The following is a 13,893-nucleotide window of genomic DNA, read 5'->3' on the forward strand; positions in this document are numbered from 1 at the left end:
CTGACAGTATCTTTTGTTTATCAGAAATTTTTAAGTTTAATGAAATTCAGCGAATCGATTCTTTCTTTCATTTATCATGCCTTTGGTGTCCTATCTAGAAAGTCAGTATCAACTCAGGGTCATCTGTATTTTCTTCTCTGTTATCTTTTAGGAATTTTGTAATTCTGCACTTTACATTGAGGTCTGTGATTCATTTTGAATTAATTCTTATGAATGGTGTAAGGCTATTGTCTAGATTTATTTTTTGCATATGGATGTCCTGGTGTTCCAGCCCTATTTGTTGAAAAGACTACTTCTGCTCTGTTGTATTGCTTTTGCTCTTTTGTTAAATATCAGTTGATTATGTTTTATGGGTTTGTTTTTGTACTTTCTATTTTGTCCTATTGATTTATTTGTCTCTTTCACCAGTACCTCACTGCTGTGATATCTGAAGCATTATAATAAGTCTTGAAGTTGGATAGTTTCAGTCCTCCAGCTTTATTCTTCTCCTTCAATATTCTATTGTTTTTTTTTTCTTTGTTTGTTTGTTTTTGGTTGTTGTAATGCTCATTTCTGAAATTTCAATTTGTTCTTTTATCTTCGTTTTTTTTTGCTAAAACTTTGTAATTTTAATTTAGAATGTTCATAATATCTTGTTGAAACATTTTTATGACTGCTTTACTATCTTTCATAATTCTAAGATCTTTGTGATGCCCTTGGTTGATTTTTTTTTTTAATTGAATGAAATCTTCCTGGCTCTTTTTGTAATGAGCCCCTTTTTTTTAACTGAAACTTGGGTGTTTTGAGTAATATATTACAAGACCATGGATCTTATGTAAATCTTCTGTTTTAGCTGGGTTTGTTGTTTTATCTTCTTTGTTTTGTTTTTTAAAATACTACTCTGGCAGTGAAAGAATAGGGTAGATTGAAGTCTAGGAATTCCTATTAGCCTCTTTTGACACCTTTGGCCAAGGAGAGCCTTGTTACTGCTAGATGAGGGTAGAAGTTCTGACATCCCATAGGGTCTTTTCTTATTCCTGGAGGGACAGGAGTACTTTGTCACTACTCCCCATATGGCATGCAGTAACACCAGTGGAGGATGGCCTTGTTATCAACTGTGTGGGGACAAAAATCCTAACTCTTACTCAGTCTTCTCTGACATTACCCCAGTGTAAAAGATGGAAGAACACTGTGTTGCTGCCAGTAGAGGTGGAAGTTCAGGTTCCCCATGTGATGTTTACTGCCATTGCGGGGAGGCCTTATTACCCATACCGTGTTCAGCTTGTTCCTGATGCTACTGTGGTAGAAGGGTTGGATCGCTCATTACTGCCTGTCAAGGACAGAAGTCTAAGATCTGTACTCAGCCTTTGAGAGTGTGTAGAGATGGTGCCACGTTTTCTTCTCTGGTGTTTGGCTGGAGTAGAATAGTTATTGTCTAAGTGTTTTCTGTCTTGCTAGGTTCTCTTTCTTTGGCATTAAGTTTTGTCTTTTCAGTTCCTTTAAAATTGATTATTTTAAGACATACTCTTTTAACTGCCATAAGATATACTAGATAATAAAGAAAAAGCATAATTAAACTTTCAAACAGTGCTTTTTGATATATTAAACTTATTTTCATTTTTATGTTTTCCCTCCCCTCACTCAAAGGTGAAGATTTTGCTGAAGTACATCAGAATTGGAATGCTCATAGCTCTGCTTCAGAACATTCAAAAGGATATCGCAACAGAGAATTCACACGAGGATTTTCCAGGAGCAGATACCCTCGATTTTGCCATGGCAGGCCTCTACCTCAGCAGTTCTATAACTCAGAACATATGGTATCTCAGGAGACTTCAGGATTTCCTTCCCAGAGACAAGATAATCCCATTATGCCACAATACCCCTTTCCCCCTCCAATGTTTGATATGCATAATTTTTCACTCTGCCCACCACCTCCACCACCCCCACCTGTAAACATGCGTTGGGCTACACCAAACATGGCAGCTCATCCATTACTTAACTTACCATACTCCCTACCCCCACCTCCTCCCCCTCCACCGCTGCCTCCTCCACCCTCTTCTGGAGATAGTAATTCTCATTTTGGACCTTACTATTAGGTGACTATGCATTTCTAGAGAAATGTGGACTTGTCATATTATGTAGTAAGGATTTTTTTTTTTTTAAGAAAAAGTGATTATAGAGCTAGATTTTTAAAAACACTGTTAAATACTAAATAATTCCTTCTGTTTAAGTTGATATATATTTGTAGCCTTTGTGAAACTGTATTCATATGAAAATTTCAGCTCAGATTCTTGGGAGAACATTAAATTATGTGATATTTAAGTAAAATTTTGAATTCATGCCTTCTCCCACCCAAACCCACCCAGTTAAACTATATATATAAAATAATGGGTATGGAATAAGTTTCATCATGGGTAAAATATATGGAGCACATTGATTTTCTTGCTATAATCTGAAAATAAGATGAAGTCCTTTTGAGAGTCTTTATTTTTATAAATGTTTACCTTAGAAATCAATTTTAATTATAAATGTAATTTGCAAATAAATTTAAATGACTATAATTTTTCTTTTTAAAGCAGTTGAAGGGTGTAGAGGAGGAAATTCTTAGATATTGGTAGAAGCTCTGATTATAGCTAAAGTAAATATTTATTATGCATAGGCAGGCTTCTGTTATCTGTGCAATTTCCTTTATTTAGGCACCTGTTCTGAAGGCTTTACTATTTAACCTCCTAAAAGTGATACAAAGATTATTCACAATAAGATCTATTTAGGGATTTCATCTTCCATATTTGTTTCCCAGATACTCACTAGGTTCAATAAATAACAAGTATTTATTGAATATCTTAATTTAGAGTTTTTAATTAAATGAGTAATGACTACTGTTTTATATTATGAAGTGTCAATGTAAGGGAAATTACGGGTTTTAGAACTGGAAGAGGCCATTGAAATACTCTAGTTTTCATTTAATAAATGAGGAGCCCAAGTGTCCCAAAGAGGTTAATTTAACTAAGAACACTCAGCTAGTGAGTTGATGAAGAATTGGACCTGCATCTCCTGGTTTTCTGATTAGCATTTCCCACTGAATAGATGGTTCCCAGTCTTTCATTCCTTAACACACTTTTGTATGGCACATTGGAATAGACTAGATACCACTTAGCAGAAACCCATTTACTCTGGTTGCACTGAGGCCCCACTTTTTTTCCCCATGAGCTGAGGGGACTCTGCAGCATTCCTAGTACACAAGTTGAGAGGCTCTGCCTTGGTATGTATTAACTTTATCTTGTGAGTACTTTCTTCATTATCTTTTGAAATGTTTTTGGAACTTTAAGTTACCTTCACAGGTTAGCACAACCTTTTAATGATTTGGTAGAATACTATAAGAGTTTATGAGATTGTATCTAAAAGCACTAAAGGAAAAACACAAAACCCTTTTCCACAAGAATGGGAACAATTACATGTTATTATTAGACATCAAGCTGTTCTGATCATCACGGCATTTGAAAACCTGTCCATTTCTGTACCTCAGGTACAGGTTTACCTCATAGATTCTGTGGCTTCAGATCCAGATCACTACAGTTAAGTCAGTCACACAAAGTTGGTTTCCAAATGCATATAAAAGTTAGGTTTGTGCTCTACTGTAGTTTATTAAGTGTGCAATAGCATTGTGCCTGTAAAAACCAAATGTGTTTATCTCAGTTTAAGAATATTTTACTGTTAAAAAGTAACGATGACCTTCAGAGCCTGCAGTGAGTTGTAATCTTTTAATTGGTGGAGAATCTGGCCTCAGTGTTCTTGGTGGCTGACTGATCAGGGTGGTGGTTGCTGAAGGTGGCAGTTTCTCCTAATAGACAGCAATGAAGTTTGCTGCATTAATTGACTCATCGTTTCACCAAAGATTTCTGTGTAGCATGTGATGCTACTTGATAGCATTTTACTGTCTGTAAAATTTTGAAATTTGGGATTGGTTCTTAAACCCTGTCACTGCTTTATCAACTAAGAAGTTTATGTAACATTGTAAGTCCTTTGTTACCATTTCAGTAATGTACTTGGCATCTTCACCTTGAGTAGCCTTTACTTGAGAAAGCTCATTTTTTCTCATCTTTAAGAAGTAACTAATCTATTCCAGTTTTTTCATGAGATTACAGCAATTCCGTCACATCTTTAGGTTCCACTTCTAGTTTTCTTCCAATTTCTACCACTTCTGCAGTTACTTCCTCCACTGAAGACTTAAACACCTCAAAATTATTCATGAGGGTTGGAATCAACTACTCCCAAACTGCTGTTAATATTGGTATTTTGGCCTTATCTCATGAATCATGAATGTTCTTGACATCTTAAATGGTGAATCCTTTCCAGAAGATTTCCAATTTACTTTGCCCAAATCCATCAGAGGAATCACAATCTATGACAGCTATAGCCTGATTTTGAAAATCAAAACTATTCCTTGATCTATGGGCTATGGAATGGTTGTGTTAGTAGGCATTAAAAAAATAGCTCCTTGTATATCTCCATCGAAGTTCTTGGGTAACCAGGTGCATTGTTAATGCTCAGTCACATTTCAAAAGAAATATTTTTCTGAGTGGTTGACTTAAAATCCTTAGTAAACCATGGTATAAAAAGATGTGCTGTCGTCTGAGCATTGTTTTTCTATTTATAGAGCACAAAATTCCTAAGGACCCTAGGATTTTTGGAATTGTAAATGAGCATTGGCTTCAACTTAGTCACCAACTACAGTATCCCTAACAAGATAGCCTGTCCTTTGAAGTTTGGAAACTGGGCATTGATTCCCGCTCTGTAGCTGTGAAAGTCCTAGATGGCTTCTTCTTTCAATAGAATACTATTTTGTATACATTGAAAATCTGTATAGTGTTTAGTGTATTCATTTTAGGTAGACCTGGATAACTTGTAGCTTCATCTTGCATTTATATGTTATGGAGATGGCTTCTTTCCTTAAGTCTCATGAGCCAACCTCTGCTAGCTTCCCACTTGTCTTCTACAGTTTCTCTCAGCCTTCATAGAATGCAAGAGTTAGGGCCCTGCTCTGGATTAGGCTTTAGCTTTAAGGAAGTGTTGTAACTGGTTTGATCTTACATCCAGACCACTTAAAACTTACTCCATATCTGCTGTGCAGCTGTTTTGCTTTCTTATTCCTGTGTTCAGTGAAGTAGTACTTTTAATTTCTTTTACGAAGTTTTTCTTTGCATTCACAACTTGGCTGTTTGGCACAAAGGCCTAGCTTTTTAGCTTGTCTCAAAGCCTCAACTTTTAACATGCTATCTTCACTAAGCTTAATCATTTCTAACTTTTGATGTATAGTGAAAGATGTACAACTCTTCCATTCACTTGAACACTTAGAGGTCATTGTAGGGCTAGTAATTAGTTTAATTTCAATGTTGTTTCATGAAATAGGGAGGCCTGAGGAGAGAGAGAAAGAAACAGCACATCTATGGAGCAGTCGGAACATATGCATGTATCCATTAAGTTCACTATATTATATGGGCATAGTTTGTGGTGCCTTCAAAACAATAGTAACATCACTGACTGAGATCACTATAACACAAATAACAATTATGAAAAAGTTAACAATACTGAGAGAGTTACCAGAATGTGACAGAATACATGAAGTGAGCATATGCTGTTGGGAAAATGGAGTTGATATACTTGTGAGGTGCGGGATGGCTACACACCTTCTATTTGTAAAAAATGCACTATATATGAAGTACAGTACAGTGAGGTGTAATAAAACAGTGTATGCCTGTAGTATTATCTGACAGTGGATATTTAATATCTATAGAAGCATCTGAATTATAACATTTGATCTTTGCTTCAATTAAGTTGGTATCTTAACCACTTAGGTCCAATTGCCTCTCTCTATGTACAGCCCTCTGTGTCTGTGGATTCTGCATCTGTGGTTCAACCAATTGTGGATCAAAAATATTTAGAAAACAATAAAATGTATGGTTGCACCTGTACTGACATGGCAGACTTTTTTCTTGTAATTATTCCCTAAACAATAGCATACAACTATTTTTATAAAATTTACATTATATTGGGCATCATAAATAATGTAGAGAAATTGTTTAATAGGTATTGGGAAGTGATTAAGTCATGAGGGCTCTGCACTTAATGTATGGATTAGTGCCTTATTAAAAAGGGCTGCAAGGAACTGGCTTAGATCCTTTTACTCTTTAGTCTCATCTACCATGTAAAGACAGCTCAGTATTTCTCCCTGAGGAGGATGTAGCAACAAGGTGCCATCTTGTAAGCAGAGAGCAACCCTCACCAGACACCAAACCTGCTAATGCCTTCATCTTGACTTCCCAGCATCTAGACTGTAAGGCTTATTTACTTACTTACTTACTTACTTACTTATTTATTTATTTATTTATTTATTTTAGAGACAGGGTCTTGCTGTGTTGTCTTACCTGGTCTTGAACACCTGGCCTTAAGCAATGCCTCTCTCAGCCTTTAGAGTAGCTGAGATTACAGGCACAAGCCACCATGCCCAGCATAATTTCTATTGTTTTTATACTTTACTCAGTCTGTGGTATTTTGTTATAGCAGTTGGTTACAAGTCACCAACTGTCTCTTATTTGGAAGAGAAATAATGCAGTTGTCATTATCCTCATCTTAATCTTACAGTGCTTCTTTAAAATTGTGTCCCTAGATCTTTAAACTGATTTAAAGGCAAATACTTAAAATGTTCTACTCACACAGTTTCTCGCTCTCCATGAAGAATTCTTTATATTAGCCTTTTACTATATAATAAGGTAGGCTGGCATTCACATGATTGTGTATGGATAACGCCTTTGCATGTCTACAGTTGCAGATGCAGATGCAGAATGAAACCAAAATCATTGCCTAAGCTAATACATTTGTTTTATTAAGATGAGTAGCTGCAGGCCAGGTAGCGTGGCTCACACTTGTAATCCCAACACTTTGGGAGGCTGAGACAAGAGGATTGCTAGAGGCCAGCCGTTGAAGACCAACCTGGGCAACATGGTGAAACCTCATCTATAAAAATTACAAAAATTAGCCAGGCATGGTTGTGCATGTCTGTAGTCTCAGCTACAAGTGGCTGAGGCAGGAAGATCACTTGAGCCCAAGAGGTTGAGGCTGCAATGAGCTGTGATCATACCATGGTAATTGGATGACTTGTTTACTTACTGGAAATAGATATTGAAAGACTGGGTTGAGACTGTGATATAGTTTGGACCTTTGTAACATTTCAAAAAATGTTACTCTGGTGGAGGTGTTTGGGTCATGAGATAGAAACCTTTATGAATGGTTTGGTGCCCTCCCCATAGTAATGTGTGAGTTCTCACTCCAATAGTTCACCCATGAGTGGACTGTTAAAAAGAGCATGGCATCTCTTGCTCACATTCTCACCATATGACATACTGCTCCCACTTCACCTTCCCTGTGATTGAAAGCTTCCTCAGGCTCTCGCCAGAAGCAGATGTTGGTGTCATGTTTCTTTTAGAGTCTGAAGAACTGTGAGCTAAATAAACCTCTTGTCTTAATAAATTAACTCAGCCTCAGGCATTTCTTTATAACAATGTAAAACAGACTATTACAGACTGTCTAGGGGAAACCTGGAATAGAGTGCCATTTCATAGCTTACCAAAAGACATGTCACAGTCTGTTTTGTACTGTTGTAACAATTTAATGTATAATGAACAGAAATTTATTGGCTCACAGTTCTGGAGTCTGGGAAGTCCAATATCAAGGCATGGCATCTTGTGAGGGCCTTCTTGCTGTGTCATCACTTGGTGAAGGCAAGAGGGTAAGAGAGGACAAGAGGTGGGTGAACTCATTCTTAAAATGGTACAGATCTCCCAGTGAGGGTGGAGCCCTCATGGTTTACTCACGTGTTACAGGTCCCATCTCTTAATACTGTTACAGTGGCAACTAAATTGCAACATGAGTTTTGGAGGGGACAGACAGTCAAACCATAGCAGGACTCTTTTTTTTTGAGACAGAGTCTTGGTCTGTCGCCAGGCACCAGGCTGGAGTGCAGTGGCACAATCTCAGCTCACTGCAACCTCCCCCTCTCCAATTCAAGCAATTCTCTTACCTCAGCCTCCCGAGTAGCTGGGACTACAGATGCTCGCCACCATGCCAAGCTAATTTTTTATTTTAGTAGAGATGGAGTTTCACTATGTTGGCCAGGATAGTTTCGATCTCTTGACCTCATGATCCACCCGCCTCTGCCTCCCAAAGTGCTGGGATTACAGGCTTGAAGGACACTTCTTAAAAGCCATGTAGTTAAGTCATATAGTTAAATTCCAAAATGTATCAATTTATTCTGTGTAGGTAAGTGACTAGTAAGGGACACTGAATTATTAATATGTACGAGCAGGACATAAGGATGTTACAAGTAGTTAGCATGGTGCCTGTGTACAGGTCTCCATTTTTTGGGGCAATGAATATAGAATGCTTTTTCATTCTCTTTTTTCCCACCAAATTGTGATTTGTCATTCCCTCCCCACCTCTTTTTGTTCTACGTCTTTTTTGTTGTTGTTGATTGTTTAAAGCTGGTAAACAGCAAGTACATTAAAAAAAAATGAGGCCAATTTGATAAAGAAGAAATGAGAATCAGAATTTCAGTTTGCTATAATTTTAAGCTATTTATTAAATATAAAGAAGTGATATTTCAAATTCCCAGGTACTAAAAATCTTACTGTATGTTTTAAGGAACAGTTTCTTAAGGTAACAATCATATTGAATTGGGAAGACATAGAGTCTCAAATATAATGTGTCATTTATATGTATTTTATTTCAATAATAGTGTTTGGCATTTGTATTTGATTTTATGGATTTATATTATAAATGTTTAGGTAGTATGTTAAACTGATTCAGTGCTTTCCCTTAGATCTTCTATACGACTTCCCATTATCGTGTTATTTTCTGTTGCAGAAAAGGCAATCACTTTCACCTCTGGATGACTCAAATCAAGGAAAATAAGCAAAAGAAGATAAACAATTCTTTGTGTGTCTTTACTTTTCAGTCTTTCCCCATCTGGCTGAGGCACATAAAGTAGACTTGAAGAAATTCTTTACTTAGGACACTATCTTAACCTACTCAGGGTATTTAGAATTTTTTGAAATAAGTAGTCATATACTTCTATAATTAAGTGCTAAGGAAAGTAAATTAGTGTATTATTAAATATTAGCTCTTAAAATTAATTTGTAGAGTAAATTCATGTTCACACAATATGCATTCATTCTGGCATTTCATGTTTGCACCAATGATAATAAGCTCTGGGGTCTAAATGTTTAAAATGTAGATAATTTTAGTAATGCAAGCTGGAAAATATTAAAAAATGAACAGTATTATTCACAGTTATTCATTTTCAGGTTATGTTGCAGTTACACTGTTTATGATTTAATGCATTCAGGATACAAAAGAAAAAAAATACATGTATTTATGTCCTTTTCTGCAGATATATTGCCAATATTTGAAAAGTTTTTTTTAACTTCTCTTTTTGTGACCCAGTCCAATCCTAAATTTATATGGATATAAATTAGGATATGGATAATATCCTATATGGAAATGGATTACATGCAGTTATGTTGCAGAAAACTAAGGGACTGTTTTCTATGGTGTGGCTGAAATTAAAGTTGAAAAATACTTCCTTAGTATCTGTCAGGCCGGGCGCGATGGCTCCCACCTATAATCCCAGCAGTTTGGGAGGCCGAAGCGGGCAGATCACTTGAAGTCAGTAGTTAGAGACCCGCCTGGCCAGCATTGTGAAACCCCATCTCTACTAAAACACAAAAATTATCTATGTGTGGTGGTGCATGCCTGTAATCCCAGCTACTCGGGAGGCTGAGGGAGGAAAATTGCTTGAACCCAGGAGTTGGAGGTTGCAGTGAGCCTTAGATAACTCCACTCACTGCCCTCCAGCCTTGGTGATAAATCGAGACTGTCTCAAAAAAAAAAAGAAAAAAAAGTCAGACCAAAGTACTTGTTTTGAGCTACTAGCAGCAATGAAATTACATCTCATTTTTTACTCTAAGTGCAATGATAAATTGTTGCCACTGGCAGACTAGATACATGCAATTACCTAGTGTCCTGAAAACAAAGGACAAATTTGTGTATCAAATGGAAAATACTTACTAATGAAAATATGTCATGAAGAAAAACATCAAATATTCTCTTCTGTGCATTCATTCTATAGAAAGCATACATATACATTATTATATGTATAAATATATATGCATTTCTTTGGAGGCCGGTGCAGAAAGCCTAATTGTTATGCATATTTTAGTTGAGTACCTTTCATTTCTACTCATAAAAGTGAAATGGGAATAAATTTTACATTGCATATCTTGTAGTTAGTTCCATTACTCCATCTTTCAAACAGAACAAACTGACCTTGTTTATGTGGTAAAAGCTTTTTATTTATATTGACAATACATGGGCCAAACATTGTTTCTAACAAGAGATATGATCCAAATAGTGAAATAGAGCAAATGCAAAGGGATACAATTTTTATTAGCATAGAATTCCTATTAAGAGGTAATAAATAGATTATGGTGCTGTGTAGTGTTTGGATGATAGATATGAAATTCTAAAACGTTCTCAGCAGCCACTACAGTGTGCAAAACCTATTATTGTAGCTCTTTAAACCTTTTATTATTGCAGCTTTTCAAGTGTTTTATTGTATACTCCCATGACATGGGAGTACTGGGAAACATTTGCACTCTCCCCCAACCCGCAGCTCTTGCAAATATCTGTTTGATTATGTATCATGCAGTGTCTCATCTCAGACATGATTTGGCACTGTCAGACTCAATTATGTAAGCTGTCTTAATAGCTGATTTATTCAAAGCAAGTGATTAATTTTCTTTAACGTCAGTTTGGTTTTTGTTTTTGACTAAGTATAATTGCTCATATATTTGTTGGCAGCAACATAAGTTCAGATGAATTCTGCTTACCAAGATTATGGGCAGAAAAATATTTAAGGGCAGAAGAAAATAGCTGTAGGGATTAATTTTATTAATTCATTCAAATCCTATTAGTTTAAACTATATCAAATTGCTGTTGTGTAGGCAGTCTAATATATGGACTGTGGAGTGTATTACTTCCTGTATTTATTTTTCTTCATAGAACATCACCCTGTACCGTTATTCCCCAGAACACACTGGGAAGTGCTGTCATAGAAGATAGCTGGAAGACATTCATGGTAGTGCACATTTCTTTGAGATGTGTCTAGTCTTGCTAAAAAGACAATTATTGGAAGATCATGGGACCCAGAAGAAATCTTAAATCTCTCACATTAGGTTAGGAAACTGCTGTTCATTAGTGTGGACTCTGGTTCCTGGTGTTCCAGAACTCACTGAAAGTCTGTAAGATGTACATTTGTCTCGGAGGGAGATTCCATGAAAGCCATTTTCAAAGTAGTATCTGAAGACAGAGAAAGAGAGCGGCTGGAGACAGAGAGACCCTCATTTAGGATATAAATAGAAAATCATTCTTACATTAAAAGAAGGGACATTGTATTCAGCTTAACAAATTTAATGGTTTGTCTCTGTTTTATAAAGCTCATTCCAGGCATATTGTGATAAACAGTGAAATCTGAGTAAGTCCACACAAATTCTAAGGACATTCTACAAATACTTCAAAAATGCTCATATGCATCAACAACAGAAAAGGAAAAGATCCAAATGGAAAACAGAAAATCATTCGGAAAAGTCTCTGGAAGGAGAGAAATGGAGACAAGACCAGAATGAGACCATTCTCATGGGCCTAATAGGCTATGGTGTCTCCATTTAGTACAGGACCTGGAAGTTTGTATTTAACACTTAGAGTTGCATAACTGATTTTTGTTATAGAAAAGCAAAATATATAAATTGCCCTTACAAGAAATTAGATTCAATCATGCTGGTTAATATTTTTGTTAGTTCTCATAGAGTTCTAGTCAAAGGACCCATCCAGGTTCTTTTACATAGAGCTACCTGGACTGGATAGACATGTCATGACAGTTCCTAATGTGGGCAAGTAGCAGTGACCTTTACAAATGCTGATTTAAAATAAGTTGTATTTCTTTTGCTTTTTATTGAGACAGTGTCTCGCTCTGTTGCCCAGCCTGGAGTGCAATGTTGTGATCTTGGCTCACTGCAGCCTTTACCTCCTGGGTTCAAGTGACTTACGCCTCATCCTCCCAAGTAGCTGGGACTACAGGCATGTGTCACCGTGCCCAGCTAATTTTTTTATTTTTAATAGAGACAGGGTTTCACCATGTTGGCCAGGCTAGTCTCAAACTTCTGACATCAGGTGATCCTCCTGCCTTGGCTTCCCAAAGTGCTGGGATTACATACAGGCCTGAGCTACCACCCCCAGCCAAAAATAAGTTTGTTTCTGTCTGAATGTAACATGAGATGTGAGAATAGACTTCAGTTCTCATACAGTGCTCCCCTTCCATTGTCATAATACTCATGACATTTTATTGTAATTGATTGCTTAGATGATCTTTTCTGTTACTGTCTCTCTGAGGGCCAGCACTGTTTTATCACGCCTATCCCTACCCCAGCACAGAGAAGCCACGTAAGACAGTAACTGAAACCTTGTTTCTAGATACCACTTTCTGATTCATCACCCCTGGGATTCTCCTTCCTGTTTCTAGAGTATAGTGGTTTATATGTGTCGATTCAAGATGATTGCCACAAGCATTAGTGAGGATTCTTTTTAATTAATGACTTGAAAGTATTTCACAGGGTGTGATAAACCTGATTTAGCACAGATTTCCAGGCTGGTTGTTCCTCAAAAATGGCTTTGGAAAGATAAATGGAAAATGAATTCTCTTTTTCTTGGCACTGGTTTTCAGAGGGCCCTATCACCTCTAATTTGGAAATCACAGCATTTTAGAAAAATTACTATTTTTTTCCCTAGGATAATAAAATTTGCTTAAAAAATTCAACTTTAGATAATGCTAAAATTTGACTACCAAATGATTAAGGATAACCAATCTGCTGCAAGGTTAATCCCAATATGATCATTCATAAGATTGTATCCATGCTCTTCTGTCCATAAATATACCAGAATGCTGACCTTTATAGATAGCAACGAATAATGGATGATGTATGCATGTGTGTGTGTGTTTGTGTGTATGTGTGTGTGTAAGTAATGTTTCTAGGGAGTTTAAAAATAAAGAATAAGAGAAGACTTAGTATCCTAGGAAACATTTGCTTTTCCTTTCTGGTTTTCTCTACTTTGTAAAATAGCTTCAGGATGAGAAAGATGGGAAAGCCATTTGAGGCCACGCAGTTAGATTTACTTGAAAATATGGAAAAAAAGAATAGAAGCACAAACCGTAAATCTCTTGGAGCAACAAGTGGGGAAATGCATATATGTTGCTGTTAATATTTCTTTTAATGAACCAACCTAGTGAAAGTAGGTTCAGAGAGCCATTGAAATTTAATATATTCATTTATTCAATGAACATTTGTTTTGTGCTTATTATTGGTCAGTCATTTCATCCTGGGAATGCAATGCTGAGTGCAACAGTAGAAAATTGATAAATAAGGACACAAGTATATGTTTGTACAGGGCATGGTGGGAACACAGGTGAGAGAAGTCTATTCCACCTTGGGTGAGGATGGGAAGAGGAGGAAGGTAGGGAATAATACACAGAAAACATGATCTTAGGGCTGAATCTTACAAAATGAGAGATAAACCTTAGAAAAGCCATAGAAACTATAAAACGGTTAGATATGTTTTGAAACCAGCAGATGGATAGGTATGATGGGTATGAACAGGGTACAAGGATGGAATAGAAGAAAATAATTCCTAGAGCTAGAATGGAAGTCACTTACTTGTCTTATTAAGTGGTCTCTTGTCATCTGACAAGAGTTACTTTTTTTTTTTTTTTTTTTTTCTTGAGACAGAGTTTCTCTCTTGCTACCCAGG

The 13,893-nt window shown here is 36.5% G+C and overlaps 1 protein-coding gene across 2 annotated transcripts in view; it reads left to right on the forward strand.

Annotated features, from left to right (window-relative positions):
- Positions 1-5,951, forward strand: part of NAF1 (nuclear assembly factor 1 ribonucleoprotein) — a 44,296-nt gene extending 38,345 nt beyond the window's left edge. Inside the window, exon 8 of one of the 2 annotated variants that reach the window (XM_002745275.7) lies at positions 1,627-5,951. In XM_002745275.7, the coding sequence (XP_002745321.2) occupies positions 1,627-2,075 (449 nt within the window). In that variant the 3' untranslated portion in view covers positions 2,076-5,951. The remainder of the gene's footprint in view (positions 1-1,626) is intronic. The other variant, XM_008992522.6, reaches the window with a different exon arrangement.
- Positions 5,952-13,893: the final 7,942 nt, after the last annotated feature.

This window comes from Callithrix jacchus, chromosome 3 (genome assembly GCF_049354715.1).
Source record: "Callithrix jacchus isolate 240 chromosome 3, calJac240_pri, whole genome shotgun sequence".
Lineage (NCBI taxonomy): Eukaryota > Metazoa > Chordata > Mammalia > Primates > Cebidae > Callithrix > Callithrix jacchus.